The sequence below is a fragment of the Bufo gargarizans genome, chromosome 2 (genome assembly GCF_014858855.1).
Source record: "Bufo gargarizans isolate SCDJY-AF-19 chromosome 2, ASM1485885v1, whole genome shotgun sequence".
Classification (NCBI taxonomy): domain Eukaryota; kingdom Metazoa; phylum Chordata; class Amphibia; order Anura; family Bufonidae; genus Bufo; species Bufo gargarizans.
In genome coordinates, this window is record NC_058081.1 from 412,671,446 (window position 1) to 412,698,958 (window position 27,513).

The window sequence follows — 27,513 nt, forward strand, 5'->3', positions numbered from 1 at the left end:
AGACGTCCATTTTTCACTGTTGTGTGAATGTAGCCTTTCTTCAAGAGGATGCCCATTTCCAAGAACATTTATTTTGTAAGAAGATCTCCTCAAGAATAAGTTGTCTGCTACTGGGCCTCCAGCTATCAACTGTATAACCTGTGTGTGTGTGGGGTGGTCTTGGCATAAAATGCTCAATACCCTTGCAGCACCACCACAGGTTAAATACAGCAGTACATGGTGCCTATTGAAATCAAGAGGCTTTCAGTGTAATGCTGGGTTTTTCATAAACAGTGTTTGTCGAAGCTTTTGTATGCTGTCAGCAGGTTTAGCCATACCCTGAATATTCTAGGCACCCTATGACAGGGAAGGTCAACGTCTATTTAAGCATGGAGATTAGAAATATTTATTCAGAAAGCGGCGGGGTACATCCCCTCCCACAGAGACAATATACTGCAAGAGGAGATTTGTTGTATTGTGTTGCAATACTACCTTATGCATTCAACAGTACAAAAAGGCTATCTTTGAGGGTTTGTTTAATGGTATTTTATATATAGCTCACAGTGGGTTAAATTTATTATTATTATTATTATTTTTTAACTGGTGACCTATCCTTTAAAAAAATCATAGAAAAACTGATGCATCCATTCAGAACGGATCCGTTTGTATTATCTTTAATATAACCAAGACGTCTTGAACACCATTGAAAGTCAATGGGGGATGGATCATTTTTCTATTGTGCCATATTGTCAGTGAAAACGGATCCGTCCCCATTGACTTACATTGTGTGTCAGGACGGATCCGTTTGGTTCAGTTTCGTCAGACGGACACCAAAACGCTGCAAGCAGAGTTTTGGTGTCCGCCTCCAAAGCGGAATGGAGGCAGAATGGAGCCAAACTGATGCATTCTGAGCGAATCCTTATCCATTCAGAATGCATTAAGGGCAAAACTGATTCGTTTTGGACCGCTTCTGAGAGCCCTGAACAGATCTCACAAACAGAAACCAAAACGCCAGTGTGAAAGTAGCCTTACTTACCTATGTACAAATGAAATGACATAATTCTGCTCATTATGTCCCAGTTTACAAAAGAGCTATATTGAACTACAGATAACAGGATGCCTGCTTTGTGTTCAAGTGTGGATCTGGAACATTCTACGGTAATTTTCTTTTGTATGTTTAGAGTAACAAGAATATAGAAAAGCATCCCTCTAATCATTAGTTTTAGACTACCCAAGAGGAAGCTTAGAGTTTACTTCATGGCATGACAATATGAACTGATAAACATTTAACCACTCTTATTACTATAGCCAACTGCTGTATGAGTTCTACACGTGCATTCCTCCTGAGAAACTACAGCAGCAAAAAGTACAGTCTATGAATGAAATTGTTTGCAGCAACCTTTTCAAGAAACAAGGTAAGACATGCAGAGTATTGAGTAATATTGATACAAATAATTGCTTGTTTTTTTCAATTCTACATATATATTTGAGTCCTATAGAGATACCAACATGTTGGACACAGTTTCATAAAATATTTCATATCTTTATTCATACAAACTATTGACATAAAAAAAACTGGAAATATTCATAGAGATGGAAACATAAGATGGAAAAGACAAGTGGAACACATTGTGGGCTAAAACAATTACTACTATACTTTGCCTAGGTGATAGCTAGAGATGGCCTTGCGGTTCGCCCGGCGGTCGTTACGCGGCAAACTTTGCTCGTTCGTGATTTGCCGAACATGCGAACAAATGGCTATGTTCGCTTGCGCCATATTCTTTTGCATTGCGCCGAACTTTGACCCATGACACATACATCAGGTGGGAAAGGATAGCCAATTGAGACGTTTCAGCACATGGAAACACCCCCACCCTATAACAGAACCCGATCTGGCAGCCATTTTACATTCTGCGTTTTGTCAGTGTAGGGAGAAGTTTCTTTGTGGAACAGGGACAGACTGTTAGGGACACCAAATGCTAGCTAATAGGGCCACAAAAGTCCATTTAAGAACTGGTATAGTTGTTCTATTGATAGGTGTGATATACTGAGGGGTGTGATATAATATACTTTCTAACATAGAAAGTATATTATAATGCATTTGCATTGTGCAGCAGTTGTGTGCGGTTCTGCTGCGATACCGCAGGAATATAGAGGGACAAGCGTTATTGGAGCAACTATTTTCAACGGGTGTGATATACCGGTTGCCCCAAAACAAACTGATTGAGGGGTGCGATATACGCGCTTCCACAAAATACTGATTAAGGGGTTTGATATACAAACCGGATTCCAAAAAAGTTGGGACACTAAACAAATTGTGAATAAAAACTGAATGCAATGATGTGGAGATGGCAAATGTCAATATTTTATTTGTAATAGAACATAGATGACAGATCACACATTTAATCCGAGTAAATGTATCATTTTAAAGGAAAAATACGTTGATTCAAATTTTCATGGTGTCAACAAATCCCCAAAAAGTTGGGACAAGTAGCAATAAGAGGCTGGAAAAAGTAAATTTGAGCATAACGAAGAGCTGGAAGACCAAGTAACACTAATTAGGTGAATTGGCAACATGATTGGGTATAAAAAGAGCTTCTCAGAGTGGCAGTGTCTCTCAGAAGCCAAGATGGGTAGAGGATCACCAATTCCCACAATGTTGCGCAGAAAGATAGTGGAGCAATATCAGAAAGGTGTTATCCAGCGAAAAATTGCAAAGACTTTGCATCTATCATCATCAACTGTGCATAACATCATCCGAAGATTCAGAGAATCTGGAACAATCTCTGTGCGTAAGGGTCAAGGCCGTAAAACCATACTGGATGCCGTGATCTCCGGGCCCATAAACGACACTGCACCACAAACAGGAATGCTACTGTAAAGGAAATCACAAAATGGGCTCAGGAATACTTCCAGAAACTATTGTCAGTGAACACAATCCACCGTGCCATCCGCCATTGCCAGCTGAAACTCTACAGTGCAAAGAAGAAGCCATTTCTAAGCAAGATCCACAAGCTCAGGCGTTTTCACTGGGCCAGGGATCATTTAAAATGGAGTGTGGCAAAATGGAAGACTGTTCTGTGGTCAGACGAGTCACAAATTCGAAGTTCTTTTTGGAAATCTGGGACGCCATGCCATCCGGACCAAAGAGGACAAGGACAACCCAAGTTGTTATCAACGCTCAGTACAGAAGCCTGCATCTCTGACGGTATGGGGTTGCATGAGTGCGTGTGGCATGGGCAGCTTGCATGTCTGGAAAGGCACCATCAATGCAGAAAAATATATTCAGGTTCTAGAACAACATATGCTCCCATCCAGACGTCATCTCTTTCAGGGAAGACCCTGCATTTTTCAACAAGATAATGCCAGACCACATTCTGCATCAATCACAACATCATGGCTGCGTAGGAGAAGGACCCGGGTACTGAAATGGCCAGTCTGCAGTCCAGATCTTTCACCTATAGAGAACATTTGGCGCATCATAAAGAGGAAGGTGCAACAAAGAAGGCCCAAGACGATTGAACAGTTAGAGGCCTGTATTAGACAAGAATGGGAGAGCATTCCTATTTCTAAACTTGAGAAACTGGTCTCCTCGGTCCCCAGACGTCTGTTGAGTGTTGTACGAAGAAGGGGAGATGCCACACAGTGGTGAAAATGGCCTTTTCCCAAATTTTGGGGGATTTGTTGACACCATGAAATTCTGATTCAACATATTTTTCCCTTAAAATGGTACATTTTCTCAGTTTAAACTTTTGTTCCGTGATTTATGTTCTATTCTGAATAAAATATTAGAAGTTGGCAATTCCACATCATTGCATTCAGTTTTTATTCACGATTTGTATAGTGTCCCAACTTTTTGGGAATCCGGTTTGTATATTAAATATATTAAAGCGTCATTCATTCCTTAGCGCTGATAAGCGGTGCACATACATAATACAGACAATTGCACTAATCATAAACAAGACGAGTTGCAAACAGGTACAGAAGGAGAGAGGGCCCTGCCTTACAATCTACATGTATGGGAGAAGGACCAAGTAGGTGCGGGTGAAGTTTCCACTGTAGGTGAGAGTCTGATATGTTGGGGTAGCGAGTTCCAGATTGTGGGGGATGCACGTGAGAAATCTTTGAGGCGATTGTGGTAAGAGGTGATAAGAGGAGAGGAGAGAAGGAGGTCTTGTGAGGATCGGAGAATGTGTGTGGGGATGTATTGGGAAAGTAGCTCAGAGATGTAGGGAGGGGACAGGTTGTGGATGGCCTTGTATGTGTTTGTTAGTATTTTGAACTGAATTTGCTGGGCAATGGGGAGCCAGTGAAGGGATTGGCAGAGGGGAGAGGCAGAGGAGTAACAGGGTGGGAGGTGGATTAGTTGGGCAGCAGAGTTGAGGATAGATTGGAGAGGTGCGAGAGTGCTAGATGGAAGGCCACAGAGGAGAATGTTGCAGTAGTCTAGGCTGATGTGATATGGGCCGATAACTGGACAAAGAAGATGGGTCAAGTGAAGGCTTTTTGTGGATGGGTGTAATGGTAGCATGTTTAAAAGCAGAGGGGAAGACAGAGGTTAGTGATAGGTTGAAGAGATGAGTTAGGGCTGGGATAAACACTGTGGGGAGGTTAGGGATTAGGTGGGATGGGATTGGGTCAAGTGCACAGGTGGCGAGATGTGATCTGGAGAGTAGAGTGAAGAGTTTTTCTTCTGTAATGGTGGAGAAAAGTTTTTTGGAGAAGAGTACCAAGCAGTTGTGTAGGGGGTCTGTGGGGATTGTGTACTGAAGCTTTCTCTGATGTTGACTATCTTTTGTTTTGATGTATTTGGCAAAGTCCTCAGCTGAGAAGAGAGGGGGTGCTGGGGGATGGAGAAGGGAGTTAAAAGTGTTAAAATGTTGTTTAGGGCTTTAGGCCCGGAAATATATGAGATGAGAAGTAGGCCTGTTTTGCATCAGCGAGTGAGGATTTGAATATGAGGAGGGATTACTTGTATGCGGTGAATTGATCTTTAGTATGTGATTTTTTCCATCGCCGCTCAGCAGCCCTGAAGCTTGTCTAAGTTTTTTGGTCAGGTTGATGTGGCAGGGTTGTCTGTTGATTTTTCGGGTTTTGTTGGTTGTGAGGGGGCAACATTGTTTAGAGCTGTACTTATGGTGGTGTTATATTGTTATATAGGGTGGTGGCAGCATCTGGGTCTTGGAGGGAACAGATGTTAGAGAGTGGGAGAAGAGAGTCAGAAAGCAAGCGAAAGTCGAGATGCTTAAGGTTCCTGCAGGGGGGCGCTAGTGTGTGGACCGGGGGAGCAGCAGAAGATACCAATGAAGAGAAGGTGAGTAGGTTGTGGTCGGATAGGGGGAGAGGCAAATTTGAAAGGTTAGATAGGGAGCAGAGGTGGGTAAAGATTAGAACCAGAGTGTGTGACCATCTCTGTGGGTGGGAGCTCAAGACCACTGTGATAGGCCGAAGGAGGAAGAGAGCGATAGGAGTTTAGAGGCGGCCGTGTGGCAGGTGTCAATAGGGATGTTGAAGTCACTCATGATGATAGTGGGGATGTCGGCAGAAAGAAAGGGTATAAAGTGGTCAAGAAAGATGGTGGCTGGGCCTGGGGGCGGTATATAACAGCTAGTTGAAGGTTGGAGGGAGAGTAGATGCGAACAGAGCGTACTTCAAATGAGGTGAGCGTAATGGAGGGTGGTAGTGGAGGTGGGCTGTAGGATCAGGTATCTGGTAGGAGAAGACCAACTCCTCCACCATGTTTGCAGCCGGGGCGGGGTGTGTGAGTGAATTGAAATCCATTATAAGAGAGTGCAGAAGGGGAGGAGGTGTCAGAGGGTGTCAGCTATATTTCTGTGAGGCCCAGAAAGGAAAGTTTTTGAGAGAGGAAAAGTTCATGAATGTAGGACAGTTTGTTACAGACAGAGCAAGCATTCCATAATGCTCCTGCAAGAGTAACCATAAGAGCAGGGGTCAGAGGAATGGTTATTAGGTTTAAGGGGTTGCAGAAATTTTTAGAATGAGATTTGTAGTGGGACATGGAGGTGATAGTGGGGATTTACTGAGGGGGGCCTGAATTTGGAGAGATATCACCAGCAATAAGGAGAAGCAGAGAAAGTGTTAATAGATGACAATAAGAGAGGGCAGGAGGTATCTGTGTGTGTTTGGGAAGGAAGTGTTTTATGTTGCCAAACAGGTTTGTGCAAGCTGTCAGATGACAAGGTTAGAGAAAGAGATGAATAGTTCCTTGCTGGGTTGAATGGGTGTGGGGGTATTTCAGGAGGTTTTGGAAAAGTGGGAGGCGCAAGATAAAAAAAGTGAAAAATAGTTTGCAGTAACTATCTATGTAAGCACCTGTGGTCCCCTTCTGGTCCAATTCTGGTATAATTCGGTATGTGCACTTAAAGAGTTGCACTTAAAGGTGGTGCATTAAAAATACATTGAAAAGATGGTGCATTGATATACCTGCTTCCACAAAATACAGATTGAGGGGTGTGATATACCTGCTTCCACTAAATACTGATTGAGGGGTGCGATATACCTGCTTCCACCAAATATTGATTCAGGTGTTCTATATACCTGTTCCCACAAAATAATGATTGAGGGGTGGGATATACCTGCTTCTACAAAATACTGATTGAGGGGTGCAATATACCTGCTCCCACCAAATATTAATTGAGACATGCGATACACCGGATTCCACAAAATACTGATTGAGGGGTGCGATATATACCTAATTCTACAAAATACTGATTAAGGGGTTCTATATACCTGCTTCCACAAAATACTGATTAAGGGGTTTGATATACCTGCTTCCACAAAATACAGATTGAGGGGTACGATATACCGACTTCCACCAAATACTGATTGAGGCCTGCAATATATCTGCTTCCACAAATACTGCTCTTCTCTAGGGACTTTGGCACAGAGTCAGTTTGAAAATGACAAGCAGAGGAAGAGGCAGGCCGTTCCACAGGGGTGGTAGGGGTCGGGCAGGTGCACCAGGCTTGAGCCTAAGTAGGCAGTTGGAGAAGGTGCGTGCGATTATGTTAAATGACACACTAGAGTTGGTTGAGTGGCTGACTCCTCATCATTTGTAGCTGCACCCTCCTCACTCTCTGCTGTGTGCACCCCCAAAGACACCACCACCACCACCATAGCCCCTCCACTCGAGTCAGAGGAATTATTTTTCATCCATTCCCAGACCTTACCAATGCGCAGCCATTCTTGGCATCGGATGAGGAAGTGGAGGTAGCAACGGCCGCCACCCAGCAGTCTGGTGACAGTACCCAGATCAGCCCAAGGAGGGTGGTCCCCGCTGTTGCTGCCTACTCAGAGATCTCTAATGTCAGTGGTGGTGAAGGTGATGATGATGATGAAATGTTGATGGACATCATGTGGTTGCCCACAAGAGAGGAAGAGCGGTGGAGTTCAGAGGGAGAGACAGAGCAGCAGACAGGGAGGAGAAGCAGGCAGAAATCGCAGTGCACAGGAGGCAAAAAGCAAACTGCAAATGTATCTGGAGCGAGCCATCCACCATGCACGGTCACATCTTGTGCTCCCAGGACGCCGGCACATGACTCCGCAGTGTGGGCTTTTTTAAACGTGCCAGCTGTTGACAATAGTGTTGCCAATGCATACGTCGCGGTAAGCTCAAAGGTGCAAATCTGCTGAGTGCGCTGAAACAGGGCAAAATGACACACGTGCCGTGCATGGCACACGTCCTGATCGTGCAGCAATTCGTCACCAAATACCCCGGGGTCCAGGATGTCTTGCGGCAGGCCAGGAAAATATTTTGACATTTTTGAAGATCTTACATGGCCATGGCTCGCCTTGCTGACATTCAGTGGCGAAACCACCTGCCCGTCAGACGTCTGGTTTGTGACAGCCCAACGCGCTGGAACTCCACCTTGTATATGCTTAATAGGCTGCTCCAGCAGCAACGTGCCGTTAACCACTACCTGTACAAACTCTGCAGCAGGACAGGTTCTGGGCAGCTTGGTTTCTTTTCACCATGCAAGTGGCTGCTCATGCCCAACTCATGCAGACTTCTGCGGCCATTTGATGAGATGACCAAACTGATCAGTCGCAGCCAGGGCGCCATAAATGACATCTAACCTTACGCCTTCTTTCTGAAGCGTGCATTGCGTTGTGTCATTGATCAAGCCGTCCAGGAGCAGGAGAAGTCGCAATGCTGAATGAATTCCCAGAAGGGGCTACCCATCTGAGACAAGTCAGCAGGACTCTGTAGAGGAGTCAGAGGAGGATGGTGGCTGGGGGGAGGAGGAGGAGCAAGAAGAGCAGGCTTTGAGGGGGATTTGAAACTTTTCGGGGATCCCTGGTGTTGTCCGTTGCTAGGGGGAGGAGACCGTGGACAACATTCTCCTGTGCAATGAGCAGGAGCCAGGGCGCTTCACCGCTTTCAAACTAGTGCAAATTGGGGCCTTCATGCTCCAGTGTTTGAAGAGGGACCCCCTTATAAAAAGCATAAAGGGCAAGGACCAGTACTGGGTGGCAACATACATAGACCCCCGGTAAGAAAACAAAATGGCGGACATGTCACCAGCATCACAGAGGGCTGTCAGAATGCAGCATTTCCAGGCCTTGCTGCGAGAGATGATGCATTCTGCTGTTGTGGGCGCTGGTGAATCCTACCACGCCTGCAAGAAGAGGGTGGTTTGAAGATGTGTTGGTCACTTTGCATATGAGATCATTCTAGCAGCCAACCCATTGAGAGCCGCCCTCCGGATCCAGCCTCAGGGAATGTTTAGACCGACAGGTGTCCGACTACATTGGGTTAACTGCCCATGTGGACGCTCTGAGAAGCAAGGAACCCCTTGACTACTGGGTGTGCCGGATTGACCTGTGGCCAGAGCTGGCACAATTTGCCATGGAACTCTTGGCTTGCTCCTTGTCGAGTGTCCTGTCCGAATGGACGTTCAGTGCAGCAGGGGGATCGTAACTAGCTCACGACAGTGTGGACTACCTCACATTTCTAAAAATAAGTGAGCCATGGATCTTGGAGGAATTCAAACACCTGTAACGACCACGTATAATTGAATTTCCTCATGCCAGCCCACACATATAAGCCACCATTGAGAACATAGAATTGTCCTTGTCTTATGTATATATGGCGGCATAAAAAGCCTTTTCTGTCTGTTGAATGCCTAATTTTTGGGGCCTCCTGTGGCCTACAGTAAAATTTTTATCTAGTGACCTTCTAATGTACCTTCAGCCACATAATGACTTGTTCTTTTCTGTCCGGTAAATGCCTAATGTTTATGGCCTATACTCCCCTGGCCTGCAGTAAAATTGTTATCCACTGACCGCCTAATATACCTTCAGCCATATAATCACTTGTTATTTTCTGTTCAGTGAATGGCTAATGTTTGGGGCATGTACTCCACTGGCCTGCAGAAAAAGTGTTAGCCACTGACCGCCTAATATACCTTTCAGCCACATAATCACTTGTTCTTTTCTGTCTGGTAAATGCCTAATGATTAGGGCCTGTCCTCCACTGGCCTTCAGTTAAATTGTTATCCACTGACCGCTTACTATACCTCCAGCCACAAAATCACTTGTTTTTTTTCTGTCCAGTGAATGCCTAATGTTTGGGGACTGTACTCCAATGGCCTGCAGTAAAATTGTTATCCAATGACCACCTAGTATACCTCCAGCCATATAATCACTTGTTCTTTTCTGTCAGGTGAATGCATAATTTTTGAGGCCTGTACTCCACTGGCCTGCAGTAAAATTGTTATCCACTGACAACCTAATATACCTCCAGCCACATAATTACTTGTTCTTTAGGTGAATGCCTAATTTTTGTGGCCCGTACTCTTGTGGCCTAAAATAAAATTCTTATATGCTCCAGCAGGGCACATTTTTGAGAGTTTCTCTTTAAGACGCATAAAAATGGCCCCTGATTAATAAATACAACAATTGGGGGGAATTTTTGCCATTGATCCCCCTCTGGAATGTCACTGTCCATGTTGTGGGACTATTTGTGCACTTCTAGTAAGTATTTGGTGGCTGCAAATATAACCTGAAGGTTTTTTAGGTTCGCCTGCCATTAAAGTGAAAGGGGCCCGCCGCGAACGCGCGGATCGTGAACGTGCGTTTGTGAAACATCCCGGCCGATGTTAGTCTATTATTAGTGATAGCACATAAATAAGTAAATAGGGAACATCAGACAACCAAGTAATATAAAATGGGTATAAAGTAAATGATTAATAATCCACAGACCAATATACATACAAGGTACCCCATCAGTCTCAATACACAAAAGAATTGTAGAGGTCAACGGTATATCCACACCAGGTTCTTTCCAGCTCTGCAATAAAGCTCAACAGTTTTGTTAATGCCTGCATCCCCAGTTACAGGGGGGAAAAAATCAACAATAATAAAAAATGAATGCTCCCCCAAAGGCCTGGTATTTCCTGATAAAGGAATGGGGCACAAATTGTAAATAAAAACAAAATATATAAGGAAACACCATTGCACACCACACTGCATCTTCTAACTATATCTCCCCCATATCAAAACGATTAAGGATAAAGGACATCATTTTTTCCCCCTTTTATTTAATTAATTAAAAGAAAAAAATGCAATTACAATATATAAAAATATGCCAAGTTAAAATATAAACCTACCTCTATACCCCCCTACTAATTCCCCAAGGAGCAGAGTTCCCCCATCAATTACAACTTAACTCAATATTAACTCTATTTATCCACCATGACCACATATAAAACCAAACCACATACAAATTTTCCCATCTATAGATATATTTGACCACCCTGTTAATACTGAGGCACAGTAATTCTATAAGCAAGTAAGAGTGTAGGATACAACCACCTAACCTCCATAAACGGTGCGGTGCATGAAAACAGGGCTGGATCCCAGGATAAACATGTTATCTGAAGAATAGTCTGCTCAGAACTTCCATGATTAGCATAAAGTGTCTTTATTTCATCTCAGGACATCAACAAGTTAAAAACATATGGGATCATTTATCAAACTTGTGTAAAGTAGAACTGGCTTTGTTGCCCATAGCAGCCAATCAGATTCCACCTTTAATTTTTGACATCTCCTTTAGAAAGAGAAAGGTGGAATCTGATTGGTTGCTATGGACAACTAAACCAGTTCTACTTTACACCAGCTTGATAAATGACCCCAAAAGTGCCGACCGGTTTCAGGCAGAGGAGCCCTTAGTCATGCCATAATACATAAAAGATAAGAGTTTAAATGCAGAGAAGCAAGGCAATGTATGATTCCATTTGCTTAACCAATAGATGCCGCAATTGTTATTGATTGAGGCATCTGAGGGCGGACTCAGCACTAGGGTTGAGCGAACACGAACTGTAAAGTTCGGGTTTGTACCGAACTTTAGGATTTTTTTACCCTGAACCTGAACATTTCATTAAAAGTTCGGGTTTGAGTTCGGTGTTTGGCGACTTAATGGCGCATGTTGAAAAGCTGCAGGGCAGCCAATCAACAAGCGTTTAACTTGTGTGCCCTTAATGGCATGGCTGTGATTGGCCAGTGCTGCATGTGACCCAGCCTCTACATAAGCTGGAGTCACGTAGCGCCACATGTCACATCAGCTTTTACTAGTGTAGGGAGAGGATGCTGCTGCTGTGAGGGAGAGAATAGGCAACAATTCTGGTGTTCTTGGTGTTAAATCTACAAACTACAGTGATAATTTTTGTGGGTGCTATGCTACATTTTTGTCCCCCTGAGCCCAGTGCCACAGAGAAATAAGCTTTAATCAGTCTGTTTGTTAGGTGGGCGTCGGCGACCAATTTTGCAAGTGCAGTGCAAAATCCCTGAAATTTTTCAAGAAAATTAAGTATTTATCACAGAAGAGTATTGCAGCAACACGTTTTGCTATACACATGCTTATTCCCTTTGTGTGTATTATTTATTATTTGTGTGTATTGGAACAAAACCAAAAAAGGAGAAAAAAAGCACCTAATGTCACACCAAACTGTAAAAATGGGCTAGATAAAATTATTGGCACCCTTTCAAAATTGTGGATAAATAAGATTGTTTCAACATCACCAGATCCTGTGGGAAAATAGAACTGGTCAGTATTCCCAGTCAAAACAAGTTTGTCTTCCTTCTCCTGATCTTGTTTGTGGCAGTCACCCCACATTCCCAAGCAGTACAGTGTCCTTATCAGCCGCTTCTTCTCCTGCCCAGACTCCTACTTCTTTGTTCTCTGCTCCATCATGAGACATGCATAACAGAATGTGTGTGTGGCCATGAGAAAACTATTTGCAATCAGCAATTATCTTATGTGCATGCAGAACTCCCAACTGGCCAAGTTGCTGGCAGTTTAGCTTGCTGCCGTGCCACTTAGTTGTAATAAATTTGGAGAACTTCTGGTCCTTTGCCTAAGTTTAACTATTTTGAGCTGTGGCCCAGGCACTGTTGGTGGGATTTTTCACCAAGCAAGCAAGAAAATCGCCACTTTTGCTCATTACAAAAAATGAAATCTCTTCTGTCAGCAAATGTGGTGCACATCCACACCTTCTCCCAAATTTAATTTTTGTGTTCTAGCCCAGGCAGTGTTGCTGTGGTAAGACTTTTCACCTGGGAAGCCAGAGTACCGCTGCATAAAAAAAATATACATAATGTATATTTCAACACTCTGAAGAAGGCCTTGTGGCCGAAAAAGTTCAGTTCTGATTATTTACTGGAATACCCACCTTAATAAATTAATACAGCATGCAAAGCAACACAGTGGAATACAGGAGCCTATTTTTATTTATTGAGTTTGGCTTGGGAACCATCTCCTGAGATCAACGACACCAAAATTGGTGTGCCGTCTAACCTCTGTAGAATTCAATTCACCCAAATTTTAGTCACCCCTTTCTAACTGTATCAGCTACAGCAAGTAGCAGAAGTCACAGCAGCCATTTCAGTTATATGACTGCAGCCTTTCCCAGTTGCATACTGTGTTCTCTGACCCCATGGAATTCTGGGCAGTATGACTTGTGGGCCAAACTGGCTCAGTATGCTCTCTCTCTCTGTTCTCTCTTGCCCAGCCTTTAGTTTCAGAGATGGATTTAGTGACACGGAAGGTGTGGTGATGACCAAAAATTTTCACTGACTATATCTGGACTATATCTGGTCTTTTTGAAGGTATCCCATCTTACCACTTCTGCTGTCTTCCTGCATAACACCATGTTCTGTACTGTATGGCTGCTGCTGCTGCTGTCATGATGCCACTGCTGCTGTCTGCCTTTCTACCATCATGTTCTATACCATATGGCTACTTCTGCCACTGCCACCATCGTGACACTGCTGTTGCCTGCCTGCCAATATGTTCTATGCCATATGGCTGCTGCTGTGGCTACTGATGTAGTTGCTATTCCTTGCTGCTAATCCCCTACTGCCACCACCATTAAGCTTCATGCACACGACCATATATTCGGTCCGCATCTGATCCGTATATTTTGCGGATTGAATATAGACCCATTCATTTCTATAGGGCCACAAAAAATGCAGACAACACATGGATGTAATCTGTGTGTTGTCCACATCCATGAAGCCAAGCTACAAATTATACAACATGTCTTATTCTTGTCCTTTTTGTGGACAAGACAGTTTAAGAATGGAGCTTGTGAAAAGTGCAGGATGCTTAGGGATCTGATTTGCGGACTGAAAAACAGATACAATCATGTAAAGGAGGCCTTTACACTATACATCAGCCACTACTACTACTACCACTATCCCTAAACTGCCGATTTACCACCTTGTCCGTTTCATGCTGTGCTGCCACTTCTGCAGCTACTATTGTGACTAAATGCCACAACTACCCTACCCTTTCCACATCCACACTGTACTCTTGCTGTTCCTAATAAGTTTAATCACTTCCTGACCACCCATTTACTATAAATGTCCTGGGCGGTCGGGTTTATCTCTGAATGGACATTATGGAATGTCATTTCAGAGATGGCAGCTGCACAGTAATCGTGCAGCTGCCGAGCAGGGGGCCCACTGTTAGTGACAGAAGAACACCCCAGAGAGAAGGCAGAGTCCATTCCTTGGTGTCCCTGCCTTCTAGATTGCTGTATACACAGCGCTCAACAAGCGCTGTGTATACAGATCAGGAAGCGCTATGCTTCTTCCTGTCCCAGCCCAGTGGTCATGTGACCGCTGGGGCCAGGGGAGTGCAGGAGCTGCCGGGTCTTCAACAGATGTCAGCCCTGCACTGAGGCTGTACAGTGCTGTTAACTGCTACAGCCTTTCTGGGGGGTATATTTCCCCTGTAACTGGGGCTACGATGTCAGGTGAACTGAATAGTAAATATATATATATATATATCCTTATGGGGGACACAAAGTGTAAAATAAAAAATAAAGTGTTTTGAAAAAATAAAATAAAAAGTTTTACATTTAAAAAAGAATTCCCCACAAATCCGTTATTTTAAAAAAAAATAATAATAGGAGAAAAAAAAAAAAAACATATTTGGTATCACAGCATCTGCAACAACCAGCTCTAAAATAATATCATATGCTCTACCCCATCAGGTGATTGCCATAAAAAAAAACAAAAAAAAACATTGCGCCAAAACATATTTTTTTGTTAGCTTACCTTGCAAAAAAAAATAATGTTAGTCAATCAAAAAGTTGTATGTACCCCATCAGACGGTTTGCAGAATCCAGGAACACATGTGAATATCATGATCTTTAGCAAAACACAAAGGACCTTGACACTGAGGCATCTGAGAAGGGGACGGAGCCACTTCTATAAGTGCAGGAGGACTAGGGTTGGTCAGCGAGGTCACATGACCTAACCCACAAAGCCCAGGAAGTGACGCACGCCCCCTCAAGGAAGTGCTGCAAGAAACCAGCAGCAAGCATGCTGTGGCCAGGGCTGAGAGGAAACTGTGGAACGGATGCACAGAACCGCAGCACACACACAGACAGAGTCCAGGGCTGCAGCGGTGAATGGGAAGCACTGGCCACAGATCTCCGCTGAGCACGGCGCCTGGGACCGCGGTGCTAAGCAGGGGAACAGCGACGCACAGCAGCCGCTGTTACACTCTTATTGTGTAAAGTGTAAAAAAATAAATAAGAAATAGACATATTTGGTATCACCGAGTCCATAACAATTGGCTCTACAAAAATATCACATGATCTACCCCATCAAGTAAATGGTGTAAAAAAAAACTTATAACAATTATGCCAAACCAGCTTTTTTTGTTACCTCACAAAAAACATAATATCAATCAAAAAGTCATATGTACCCCAAAATGGTAGCAATAAAAATGTCACCTCGTCCTGCAAAAAACAAGACCTCACACAAGACTATAGTCAAATATGGCTCTAAGAGAATGGCAACACAAAAACATGATTTTTTTTCTAAAAAATGTTTGTGCAAAACAAAAAAAAAAAAAGTAATTGATATATTTGGTTTTGCATCTGTAATGACCTGATCTATAAAAAATATCACATGATCTACTCCATCAAAAGAACAGTCTAAAACAAAAAAATGAAAACTGACAGCTTTTTTTGTGAATTCTTCTCCCAAAAAATTAGATAATAAGCAACCAGAAAGCCAACTGTACCCCAAAATGGTGCCAATAAAATCTACAGCTTGTCTCACACAAAATAAGCCCTCACGCTGCTCATTCAACAAAAAATTAAAAGGTTATCGTTCTTAAAAACCATGACAGAAAATTCCATGTTAGAAAATCCAGATGCCTTTCCTTCCCTTCTCCTGAGCCCTGGCGTATCCCCAAATAACAGTTTACAATCACAATTGGAGTCTTACTGTATTCAGGAGAAAGTGGGTAGCAAATTGTGGGGGGATATTCTCCTGTTGTGTTTTGTGAAAAAGAAAGTTTGGGCCTAAAGCACCATTTTCTTGTAAAAAAATAAAAAACATGTAATTTTTCATTTTCACACCCAAGTATTAAAAATTCTATGAAACACCTGTTGAGGGAAGTGCTCGCTACACTCCTTAAAAATTCCTTGGGTGGTATAAATGTGGGTACTTTTGAGGGGGGTTTCAGTTTGGGGGTACCTCAGGGTCTCTTCAACTGCAACATGGTGCTCAAAGACCATTCCAGCAAAATCTTCCCTCCAAAAACCTTATGGCGCTCCTTACTTTCTGTACCCTGCTGTGTGCCCAAACAGCGATATATGACCACATATCGGGTGTTTCTGAAAACTGCAGAATAAAGGTAATAAATATTGAGAATTGTTTTGTTGTTAACCCTTGATGTGTTCCAGGAAAACAATTATTAAAATGGAAAATCTGCAAAAAAGTGACATTTTGAAATCACTTCTCTTTTGCTCAAATTCCTGTCGAATACCTAAAGGGTTAACAACATTTCTAAAACCAGTTTTGAATAGCTCGAGGGGTGTCGTTTCTAAAATGGGTTCATTTATGGGTTGGTTCTATTATGTAAGCCCCACAAAGTGACTTCAGAACTGAACTGGTCTTTAAAAAAATTGACTTTGGAAATTTTCTTAAAAATGTCAAAAATTGCTTCTAAAATTCTAAACCTTCTAACGTCCTAAAACAATAAAATTACATTACTAAAATTATGCCAACATAAAGTAGACTAATGGGGAATGTTAATTAATTAATATTTTATGAGGCATCACTATCTGTCTTAAAAGCAGAGAGATTCAAACTTAAAATAAATTAGAATTTTTTTGAAATTTTTGTTAACATTTGGATTTTTTTATGAACAAAAGGTAAAACATTGACCCAATGTACCATTAACATGAAGTACAATGTGTCACGAGAAAACATTCTCTGAATGGCTTGGATAAGTAAAAGTGTTCCGAAGTTATTACCACATAAACTGACACATGTCAGATTTGCAAAATTAGGGGATAAATGGCCCGGTCTGGAAGTGGTTAAACTTGCCCCCAATAAGTGGTAACTTTTGGAAATTGTATTATATAAAATCATAACACATTCAACGGTGCAGTGTGTTTTTAAACACTCTGTTGTTAACTCCATCAACAATGCCTTTACTCATATTTTAGTGTCACTCTGACATTATTTGTTCTTGCTGTTATTGCATTCAAGAACTTAAGGGAGGGGGAGAGAAAATGCCAAAATGTGCAAGAAATTAACAAAAATAGATAACCTCTTCTCCTAAAAATTCTGAGTCCTAGGAGACCATATTTTCTGGGCAATTGGCACAACTTTGTTTGGGTGGAATCAATTTGGGTCTCAACTTTTTGAAAAATTTGGCAAACCTGAAATGAACCGAATCTCAAAAGCTTTGCTCATCTCTAGTTTAGAGCCTTTAAGGCCTACACTGGTTTCAGGCATGCAGTCTTTACTACTTGTGAAATGGATTGAATGCACTCACCTAACTTTGAGATGTACTGGCGACCTGGGTCTAAGATCTGCACCCCGTAGTCTAGGAACTGCAGAAAGAGTGAGAAAATGAGAAGGGAGTTGACCCCTGTGATTATTTGTGAGGATTGCAAAGTGAACTTGGAGTGAGACTTAGGATTGCTACCATCATGGCTACAACCTATACACAGCCATTGAAAAAAGTAAGCTTTGTGATATTCTTCAGGACTAAGCCTTTTGCCTTTCCCTCCCTACATACTCCTGCCTTGCACCCTTACAAACATCCAACATCAAGGGCACCCCAACTACCATCAGGGAGGAGCCCCAGATGTTCAGGGAGTGCCACAAAGTAAGAAAGGGCATGCCCTCCAATCACTGTTCATGGCCCGGGGAGATTTATGTGAACTTTGAGTACTGCTACCATCATCAAAACCCATAGCACTCCTGCAGTGCCTACCTCCCCTCTGGATCACTGCATGGACTTCATGGGTGCTGTCTCCTTGCTTTGTTTGAAAATTTGATTTAATGGTCACTCAGACGGGAAGTAATGTAATTTGACAGGAGTACATCTTTTTTAGCATTACATTGGAATGTGATTGCAATCCTCTTATATGAATGTATCAATGAGCTTAGGTTTTAATATGTCCATACATGGGGTCTGCCCCCAATGTAGCTAATCTTGGGCTTCGTTAACATCACCGTTCAGCCTTTCCATTCTCCTGCCCCATTTAAGGGCAGGAAAACGGAAAGGACGGATTTGACACATAACTGAGCCGTACGGAACCCACTGGTCCCTTAGACCAGGGGTGGCCAACTCATGGCTCTTGAGCCGCATGCGGCTCTTTGCTTCTTCAAGTGCGGCTCTAGCTGTGGAGCCTGAAAGCAGTCAGGCGGCTCACTCTCCACCCCATGCTCAGATCTCTTTTCCTGATCGGGCACTGTTGCTACTTTGCAGCTTCAGCTCACTCTCCACTATGTCCTGATGCACACAGTGTGAGAACGTAGTATGTGGAGACATGGACTATGACCTGACATTATGCTCATCAGGTCACAGTGGAGAGCGTGTCAGACCTGCAGAGTAGCAGGTGCCCGAGCAGGAGCCCAGTGCCTGATCAGGAAAGGGAAGAGATTTTTTTAAATGATAGAACTGAGCATGGGGCTCTGATCTATGCATGGGAGGTTCTGATCTGAGCATGGGGGATCTGATCTGAGCCATGGGGGGTCCTGATCTGAGCCATGGGGGGGTCCTGATCTGAGCCATGGGGGGTCCTGATCTGAGCCATGGGGGGTCCTGATCTGAGCATGGGGGTTCAGATTTGAGCATGGGTTGGTTAGGTCTGTGTTAGGCCTGCTGAAAAATATTTTTATTCTCTTAGTTTTCTTTATGAAAACCTAGGTACATCTTGCAGGGCAAAAAATATGGTCCCCGTGTGTAAATGTATAGCTTGTGGCTCCTGGTAGTCATATGTTTTTTTGGGGGGCTCTGTGTCTGTAAGGTTGACCACCCCTGCCATAGACTATAATGGTATCTGTTAGGTTTCGGCTCAGTTATGTGCCGAATCCGTCGTTTCTGTTTTCCTGCCCCTAAACAGGCTAAACAGTGATGTGAGCAAAGCCTTATATGAGTGTCACACTAATAGTGTTGATAATTAGAATTCTATTACAGAAATGCATTGTTTCTTTTCTTTTAGAATGCCGTGATATTTTGTTACCCATGATCACCAAAGAATTAAAGGAATGGCTTGAACAAGGAAGACTGGATGGATCCGAAACAAGAGATAAGAAGCATTGTGTGGATTTACTCAACAGCATTCTGGAGGTGCTCAGCAGTCAAGATGAGGTAAGAATAGTAATTACTAACATTGTTTACTCGGATAAAATTATTTATTGTTTTTACTGTCAAGGCCCCTTTACTACAGCCAGTGATCAGGCCTTCCTTCCAATAATTGCTCTGTGTAAAGGTGCAATTCCTCTGCCAAGCAGGCAATTATTGTTAACAAATGGTTCCTGATAATTGCCTGCTGTTTCCACTCTGTAAAGGGGTATTCAGAAGCATGAAATCAGGAAACTGGTCTTGTGGGCTTTATTCCAAATGTTCTTGCCACAGTTAGGCTCAGTTTACATCTGTGTTACGGTATTCTGGTAAACTGTGAACAGGGACCCAACAACTCCTGATGGAGTCCGGCTATGCCGGATACAGCAATTGCAGTACTCTGACACAACAGAGTATTGGAATGCTAAAATGTAGATGTAGCATTAGTTCACTAATAGGTTGTGATGAGAAGATCAGGGTTCTATAGATGCTATACTATCTATTGTGAAACAGAAGTTTTCTATAATCTTGGCAATGATTTTTGGATCCTTGTCCTGCTGTACTAATGATGTTCATGCGTTCATGATGTTACTGTGTTATAAAATGAGTCTGCTTTTCAAGTCTTAATTTCCAATATGCCTTAGAGCTGCAATCATATTAATCCATATAAGCAGCAACAATGTTTTATGTGCAGTATTTTTATAGATCTTCCCTATTTTGTCTCTGTGTTATTCTCATGTTTACGAACTAGATTATATACCAAAAAAGATTTTATCTGAAAAATTGTCACTTACACTTGTTATTACTATACTTTATCATGTCCACACAGTGCATCTGCCTGAGTAATTTCAGTCAAGTGATGAAGAGGATTTCTCTTAACCAGGGGTGACTCAGAGCACCTCTACCTGACTTTATACATACAGGTGCTTCTCAATAAATTTGAATATCATTGAAAAATTAATTAATTAATTTCAATAATTCGATTCAAAATCTTACACAGAGTGATCTATTTCAAGTACAAACCGGATTCCAAAAAAGTTGGGACACTAAACAAATTGTGAATAAAAACTGAATGCAATGATGTGGAGATGGCAAATGTCAATATTTTATTTGTAATAGAACGTAGATGACAGATCAAACGTTTAATCCGAGTAAATGTATCATTTTAAAGGAAAAATACGTTGATTCAAATTTTCACGGTGTCAACAAATCCCCAAAAAGTTGGGACAAGTAGCAAGAAGAGGTTGGAAAAATAAAATTTGAGCATAAAGAAGAGCTGGAAGACCAATTAACACTAATTAGGTCAATTGGCAACATGATTGGGTATAAAAAGAGCTTCTCAGAGTGGCAGTGTCTCTCAGAAGCCAAGATGGGTAGAGGATCACCAATTCCCACAATGTTGCGCAGAAAGATAGTGGAGCAATATCAGAAAGGTGTTACCCAGCGAAAAATTGCAAAGACTTTGTATCTATCATCATCATCAACTGTGCATAACATCATCCGAAGATTCAGAGAATCTGGAACAATCTCTGTGCGTAAGGGTCAAGGCCGTAAAACCATACTGGATGCCCGTGATCTCCGGGCCCTTAAACGACACTGCACCACAAACAGGAATGCTACTGTAAAGGAAATCACAGAATGGGCTCAGGAATACTTCCAGAAACCATTGTCAGTGAACACAATCCACCGTGCCATCCGCCGTTGCCAGCTGAAACTCTACAGTGCAAAGAAGCCATTTCTAAGCAAGATCCACAAGCTCAGGCGTTTTCACTGGGCCAGGGATCATTTAAAACGGAGTGTGGCAAAATGGAAGACTGTTCTGTGGTCAGACAAGTCACGATTCAAAGTTCTTTTTGGAAATCTGGGACGCCTTGTCACCCAGACCAAAAAGGACAAGGACAAATCAAGTTGTTATCAACGCTCAGTTCAGAAGCCTGCATCTCTGATGGTATGGGGTTGCATGAGTGCGTGTGGCATGGGCAGCTTGCATGTCTGTAAAGGCACCATCAATGCAGAAAAATATATTCAGGTTCTAGAACAACATATGCTCCCATCCAGACGTCATGTCTTTCAGGGAAGACCCTGCATTTTTCAACAAGATAATGCCAGACCACATTCTGTATCAATCACAACATCATGGCTGCGTAGGAGAAGGATCCGGGTACTGAAATGGCCAGTCTGCAGTCCAGATCTTTCACCTATAGAGAACATTTGGCGCATCATAAAGAAGGTGCAACAAAGAAGGCCCAAGACGATTGAACAGTTAGAGGCCTGTATTAGACAAGAATGGGAGAGCATTCCTATTTCTAAACTTGAGAAACTGGTCTCCTCGGTCCCCAGACGTCTGTTGAGTGTTGTAAGAAGAAGGGGAGATGCCACACAGTGGTGAAAATGGCCTTGTCCCAACTTTTTGGGGATTTGTTGACACCATGAAATTCTGATTCAACATATTTTTCCCTTAAAATGGTACATTTTCTCAGTTTAAACTTTATTTCCTTTAAAGTTAATGATTATGGCCTACAGCTAATGAAAACCCATAAGTCGCTATCTCGAAAAATAGAATATTGTGACAAAGTTCAATATTGTAGACTTATGGTATCACACTCTAATCAGCTAATTAACACACAATTCCTGATAAGGGCTTCTAAGGCTTTAAATGGTCCCTTAGTCTGGTTCAGTATGCTACACAATGATGGGGAAGACTGTCGACTCGACAGTTGTCCAGAAGACAACTCCACAATTAGGGTAAGCCACAAATTGTCATTGCTAAAGAAACTGGCTGTTCATAGTGCTGCATTCAAGCATATTTATGGAATGTTGACTGGAAGGGAAAAGTGTGGTAGACAGAGATGCACAAGCAATAGGGATAACTACAGCTTTGAAAGGATTGTCAAGAAAAGGCCATTCAAGAATTTGGGAGATTCACAAGGTGTAGACTGCGACTGCCAGTTCTCCAAGAGCCACCACACAGACGTATCCAGGACATGGGCTACAACTGTTTCAGTTGACAATGACATAGGTGTTTTACCTGGGCTAAAGAGAAAAAGAACTGGACTGTTGATTAGTGGTCCAAAGTCCTATTTTCAAATGAAGGTCAATTTGGAAATAAAGGTCCTAGAGTCTGGAGAGGCACAAAATACAAGTTGCTTGAGGTACAGTTTGAAGTTTCCAGTTATTGATGGTTTGCGGAGCCATGTCATTTGCTGTTGTTGGTCCACTGTGTTATATCAATTCCAAAGTAGTGTTGATCACGAATATTAAAATTTTGAATTTTTATTGCGAATATTTCAAATATAGTTAAATATATTCGTAATTTCGAATATTCAATTTTTTTCCCCCTTTTTTTATATTCTAATTTTTATTTTTTTATCAGTACACATAATCCCTCCCTCCCTCCCTGCTTCTAGCTTGTGGGCCAATAAGAAGGCTGCAATGTACTTGACTTTAGGAGTATTAGTGTTTGCGAATTTTGCTCTATATTCGTTTTTTTCGAATATTTGCTATATTGCTTTATATTCTTGTTTTAGAATATTACGAATATTCGAAAAAACAAAGTTATAGCAATATAGCGAATATTCGAAAAAAAAAAATATAGAGCAATTTAGCTAATATAGTGCTATAATCTTCTTTGTCTAATAGTTGTAAGTTGAAAAATTTGCAATAAAAAATTAGAATCCGAAAATTCGAATTACAAAAATTTGCATATTACACAATCATTACCTTGCCGATTTTGAGTAAAAAAAAATCGTAGAATATAACAAATATTCGAATTTGCGAGTAGTCGACGAATATTCTACAAAATATTGTGAATTCTAATATGACCCATGCCGCTCATCACTATTCCAAAGTCAGCACAGCCATCTAGCAGGAAATAGTAGTGCACGTCATGCTTCCCTCTGCTGACAAACTTTATGGAGATACTGATTTCATTTTCTAGCAGGACTTGGCACCTGCCCACACTGCCAAAAGTACCAGTACCTGGTTTAATAGCCATGGTATCACTGCGTTTGATTGGCTAGCTAACTCGCCTGACATAAACCCCATGGATTCTCTATTGTCAAGAGGAAGAGGAAAGACACCAGATCCAACAATGCAGAAGAGGTGAAGGCCACAATCAAATCAACCTTGGCTTCTGTTGAAGATGCCCTCAATCAGGGCTAATTAATTTGCTCTACTGCTCCAAATTGTTCTGTTCCTAGGGTTTTACATGCATGGAAGAACCCACACTGACACCAGGCAAGGGTCAAAGCAGTTTCTCCTTTATTTAAGGAAGTGAAGCAGTTTATAAGTACATCAGAAGGGGCATCCCCCCCTGAGGCTCATGGCATTGTTTCATTGGTGAGAATACAATAATAAGAAAAGAGATAACACTTGGCATCTGCACATTGTGCACTTTTTTTTACTAACTCTGGTATGCAAACTATGTAAACATCTAAGTGCAAGCGCCATATTGTAATGTCTTCACTCTAGGGGATATGGGGGCTATCTAACTTAATCAAGAATAATATCAACATCTCTATCACTTCCATAACGCCTCAGTAGTGCAGGCTGATCACCTACATGCCACACCACATTGATTCAGTAATTCATGCAAAGGTAGCCCTGACCAAGAATTTAGTGCATGTACTGTACATAAGTTTAAGTAGGCCAACATTTCTGTATTAAAAATATTTTTTTTCTGTGGTTTTATGAAATATTCTAATTTTCTGACATAACATTTGGGTTTCCCATTAGCTGTAAGAAATAATCATAAATAGGGATGAGCGAATCGACAAGGTACCACTTATCTCAACTCTAGATGTTAAGTGAAAGACCCATTGTGGGTACAGAGCTGGAGAACCTGTCTGGTTCTCACTGAGTTATATATGATTTTGTGACATCACTGTCGTTTTCTGACAGCCTTCTTTTCAGTACCGTAATTTAACAGCTTTGGTGAAATTGCTGTCCCAATAATGGATGCTTAGCAAATAGAATAAAAACTTATACAATGAGAATATTAAAAATAGATTAGAAAAAAGGATAATTATCACTATCTGTGTTTAACTGGAAGAAAAAAAATCATAGGTGACACATTCCTTTTTACAATGCAATTTAAGTTAACCCTGATAAATGTTGGGTTATGGGAAAATTTTCATAAATAAGCCTTAGTATGTGAAGGTCTCACAGCCGCTGTAACAGAATGGTAAGAAGCTGTATAACATGTAGTAAGCACTGCAGGGATCATGTCTAATACATGTAAGACATCCGAGGGTTCCTCAAAATTGTGGACAAGGTCCGAGATGAGAGTCGTCCATTAGTTCAATACTAGATGTTATTGATGGCCAGCTCCGTGATGAATCCCAGCACTCAGAATGGGTAATTCTTACTGAGGAACTTTTCCTTCACAATGCGCTGATGCCACAGATGCCGTCACCTTGATGAACTGGGTTGCTGATAAGTGGATTCTAAAGTGTCTGAAGAAATGCGAGTAAAGACATTGGAATAAATTGTCCACTTCCTTGAACGTGACCTCATCCTTTGATTTATGAATATCATTCCATAAAGTCGTGCGTTCGATAGACAGAGAAAACAAGATCTGTGGCTGACACTGATCCAGACATAATATACCTGGTCCATATCGCTGCTAGCCACATAAGGTCCTGAGAAATGATCACCAGCTTACCGAAAAAACTGTCAAAGTTTCTTTGGAACCACGTCCCTACGATAGCCGTGAGCACCTCGGAGCCGTTATACAGGAAGAGCGGGAGGCAAATAAATGTTTCTGGTAACACCTCCAATAGATTGTATTCTGTGTATGTCCCACAGAACCAACCTGTCCACACAATCCAGTCCTCTGTACTTGCCTTGGTGAGTGGAGGTTTGGATGAAATCTGTATGAGCACAGCCAATGGATTTCTGTCCTTTCCTTTGAGTCCAGGTGAACAGGAAAATTTGGTTCACGTCACGCATTGCACCCGCACGGAAAACTCGCTCATGTGAAAGGGGCCTTATTTTTTTCCACTTTTCCACTAAACAAGGCTTTTCAACATATAAGTGCAATGCTGAATGGCGAATATATTTTCCTTTTGCCACGAATACAGGGCAAATAGGGCTTTAGAATATATAACTGCACTGCTGAACGACAAATATATTTTTTCTTTTTCTGCTAATACATGTCACAAAAGGCTTTACAACAAATAACTGAACCACTGAGAGGCAAATATATTTTAATATTGCCACTGATACACGACAAAAAGGGCTGTAATTTTAGCACTTCAACACACAATGGCTAATAAGCCCTTTTCCCACTAATACAAGCCAAAAATGCTTTAAAACATATAACTGCACCGCACAAGAGCAAATAAGACATAGAAATATTGCCTTGCAATAAACCCTGTTAATGCCTGTATCAATCAGCACTTGCACCCTAATAAGAACGGTTTGCTGGAATTACAGAGCTGCATAATGGCAATTTGGATCCCCAGTCAGTGCTGCAAGGTGTAATAGGAATGTTCCTTTTACCCAGGCTGTAACCTCTGTCGGGATTTGCTCTGGTAGACAGGCTTGCGGACGTAGTATAGAGGCAACGACAACGTCTTTAACTTAAACAGTTCAGTGTTTTATTCACACATAAGGAAAGTGGCAACAAAAAGTCAGTTTCAAGGGAAAAAAAAAATAATTAGTCACCTTGAGTCTGATGTTTGTTCACACCAGGCAGCAACACATACATCCTTGGGTGAAACAGAAGTCCGAGTGCTTTCATCCAAACAAGATAGCAGGTCTTAATCCCGGCCCAAACTCTCAGGCCCCAACACAGAGACTGGCAAAGCTCCACTGTCAGATGGAGAATAATCCACACCCAGCTGAGACTGCTGGCTGGGTTTAATATCCCTAACCAAAACCTGGCCTGGAAGGTGGGGAACAGCCACCCACCCTGCACTTTGGCTGCTCCCAGTAAGAGCCGGCATGGATTGGCTTTACAGCCACATTAAATAACCAATAGTGTCAGTCAGCACTAGTTGCCACTGACACTTAAAATTTCTGGCTCTTACCTCACCGAGGCCAGGAACCTCATGACACATATCTTCCGTCAATGACTTCCCCTTGAGCTTTCCTACACCTCCCTTACGGAACCCTTTTTAACATAAAATTTGTGAAATGATTCCTCCCTATCCTTTCCCTACACCTTGCATAATCTTTCCTTGCACTTGTAAATAGTTTTTTTTAGCACAATTATGTTTTTTTATAACACTGTCCCTAGTGCCTGCCGTCGTCTCTCCCTGCACTAAGTACACTGGTAAATGGCAGAATCTAACATGGCTGACGCTATTTATAGGGCTGTGATATCACAAGGCTGGCTGGCTGGCTGCTGATTGGCTGCATGCATTGCATTATGGGGGTTCCTACCTTTCCAGAGTTCCTTTATTCATGTCCTCACATATGCAGCAGTCATTTTAGGAAAAAAAATTGATTTGTTGCCACGAAGCACGAGGAAATTCGGCTTCGGTGCGAATATTTTTTTTTCCTGAAATTCAGATCGAATTCCACTTCGTCAGCTTCAATTTGCTGGAAGAACGAGTGAAACGTTTTCAAGAAATCTACAGTACGTCCAGTTGCCTTGATTTATTCTATACAGATATTTAAAAAATGTTCAGGCTGTATTTTGTGTGCTATATTTCCAAGAAAATCAACTATACAGCAGTGTGACCAGGTTCAAAGTGAGTCCCAAAATGGAAGTTTTGGTGGGTGTCTGAATGAGGACTGATGTTTTGAGTTGAAGTTTGTGCTCATTTATAAATACTAGAATGACATGTCAGGAAACACAATATATTGATTAGAGATGAGCGAATCAAATGAAATGGAATTTGATCCGAATTTCAGGAAAAATTTGATTCACAATGAATGCGAATTTCCTCACACTTTGTGGTAACGAATTGCAATTTTTCCTACAATGGCGGCTACAATGGCAGAGGGCTGACCCATAATGCTATGCATGCAGCCAACCAGCAGCCAGAAAGCCCTGTGATGTCACAGCCCTATAAATACGGAGACCATCTTACTGTCAAACCTTTTTCAAGCCTTCTGAGTGCAGGGACAGACGTGAGAAGGCGCTAGGGACAGCAATTGGAAAAACCTGATTGTGAAAAGAAAATGCTAAAAAATGTATAAGTGCAGGGAAAGGATAGGGAGAAATCATTTCACAGCATCTTAGTGCAGGTAGAGACATTGGAAAGCACTAGGAACAGTGCCCTAAATGCGATTTACAAGTGTAGGGAAAGGATAGGGAGCAATCATTTCACAGCATCTTAGTGCAGGGAGGGACGTCAGAAGGCGCTAGGGACAGTGCTAGAAAAGCGATTTACAAGTGCAGGGAAAGATTGCGTTTAGTGGCCTATTTTATTATAGAAAGAAAAAAATATATGGACTTC

General features: G+C 42.0%; 1 protein-coding gene across 3 annotated transcripts in view; it reads left to right on the plus strand.

Annotated features, from left to right (window-relative positions):
* Nucleotides 1–27,513, plus strand: part of DOCK2 (dedicator of cytokinesis 2) — a 1,177,826-nt gene that overhangs the window by 514,839 nt on the left and 635,474 nt on the right. For all 3 annotated transcript variants that reach the window (XM_044280877.1, XM_044280878.1, XM_044280879.1), the window contains 2 exons: nucleotides 1,288–1,394; nucleotides 18,984–19,132. In XM_044280877.1, the coding sequence (XP_044136812.1) occupies nucleotides 1,288–1,394; nucleotides 18,984–19,132 (256 nt within the window). The remainder of the gene's footprint in view (nucleotides 1–1,287; nucleotides 1,395–18,983; nucleotides 19,133–27,513) is intronic.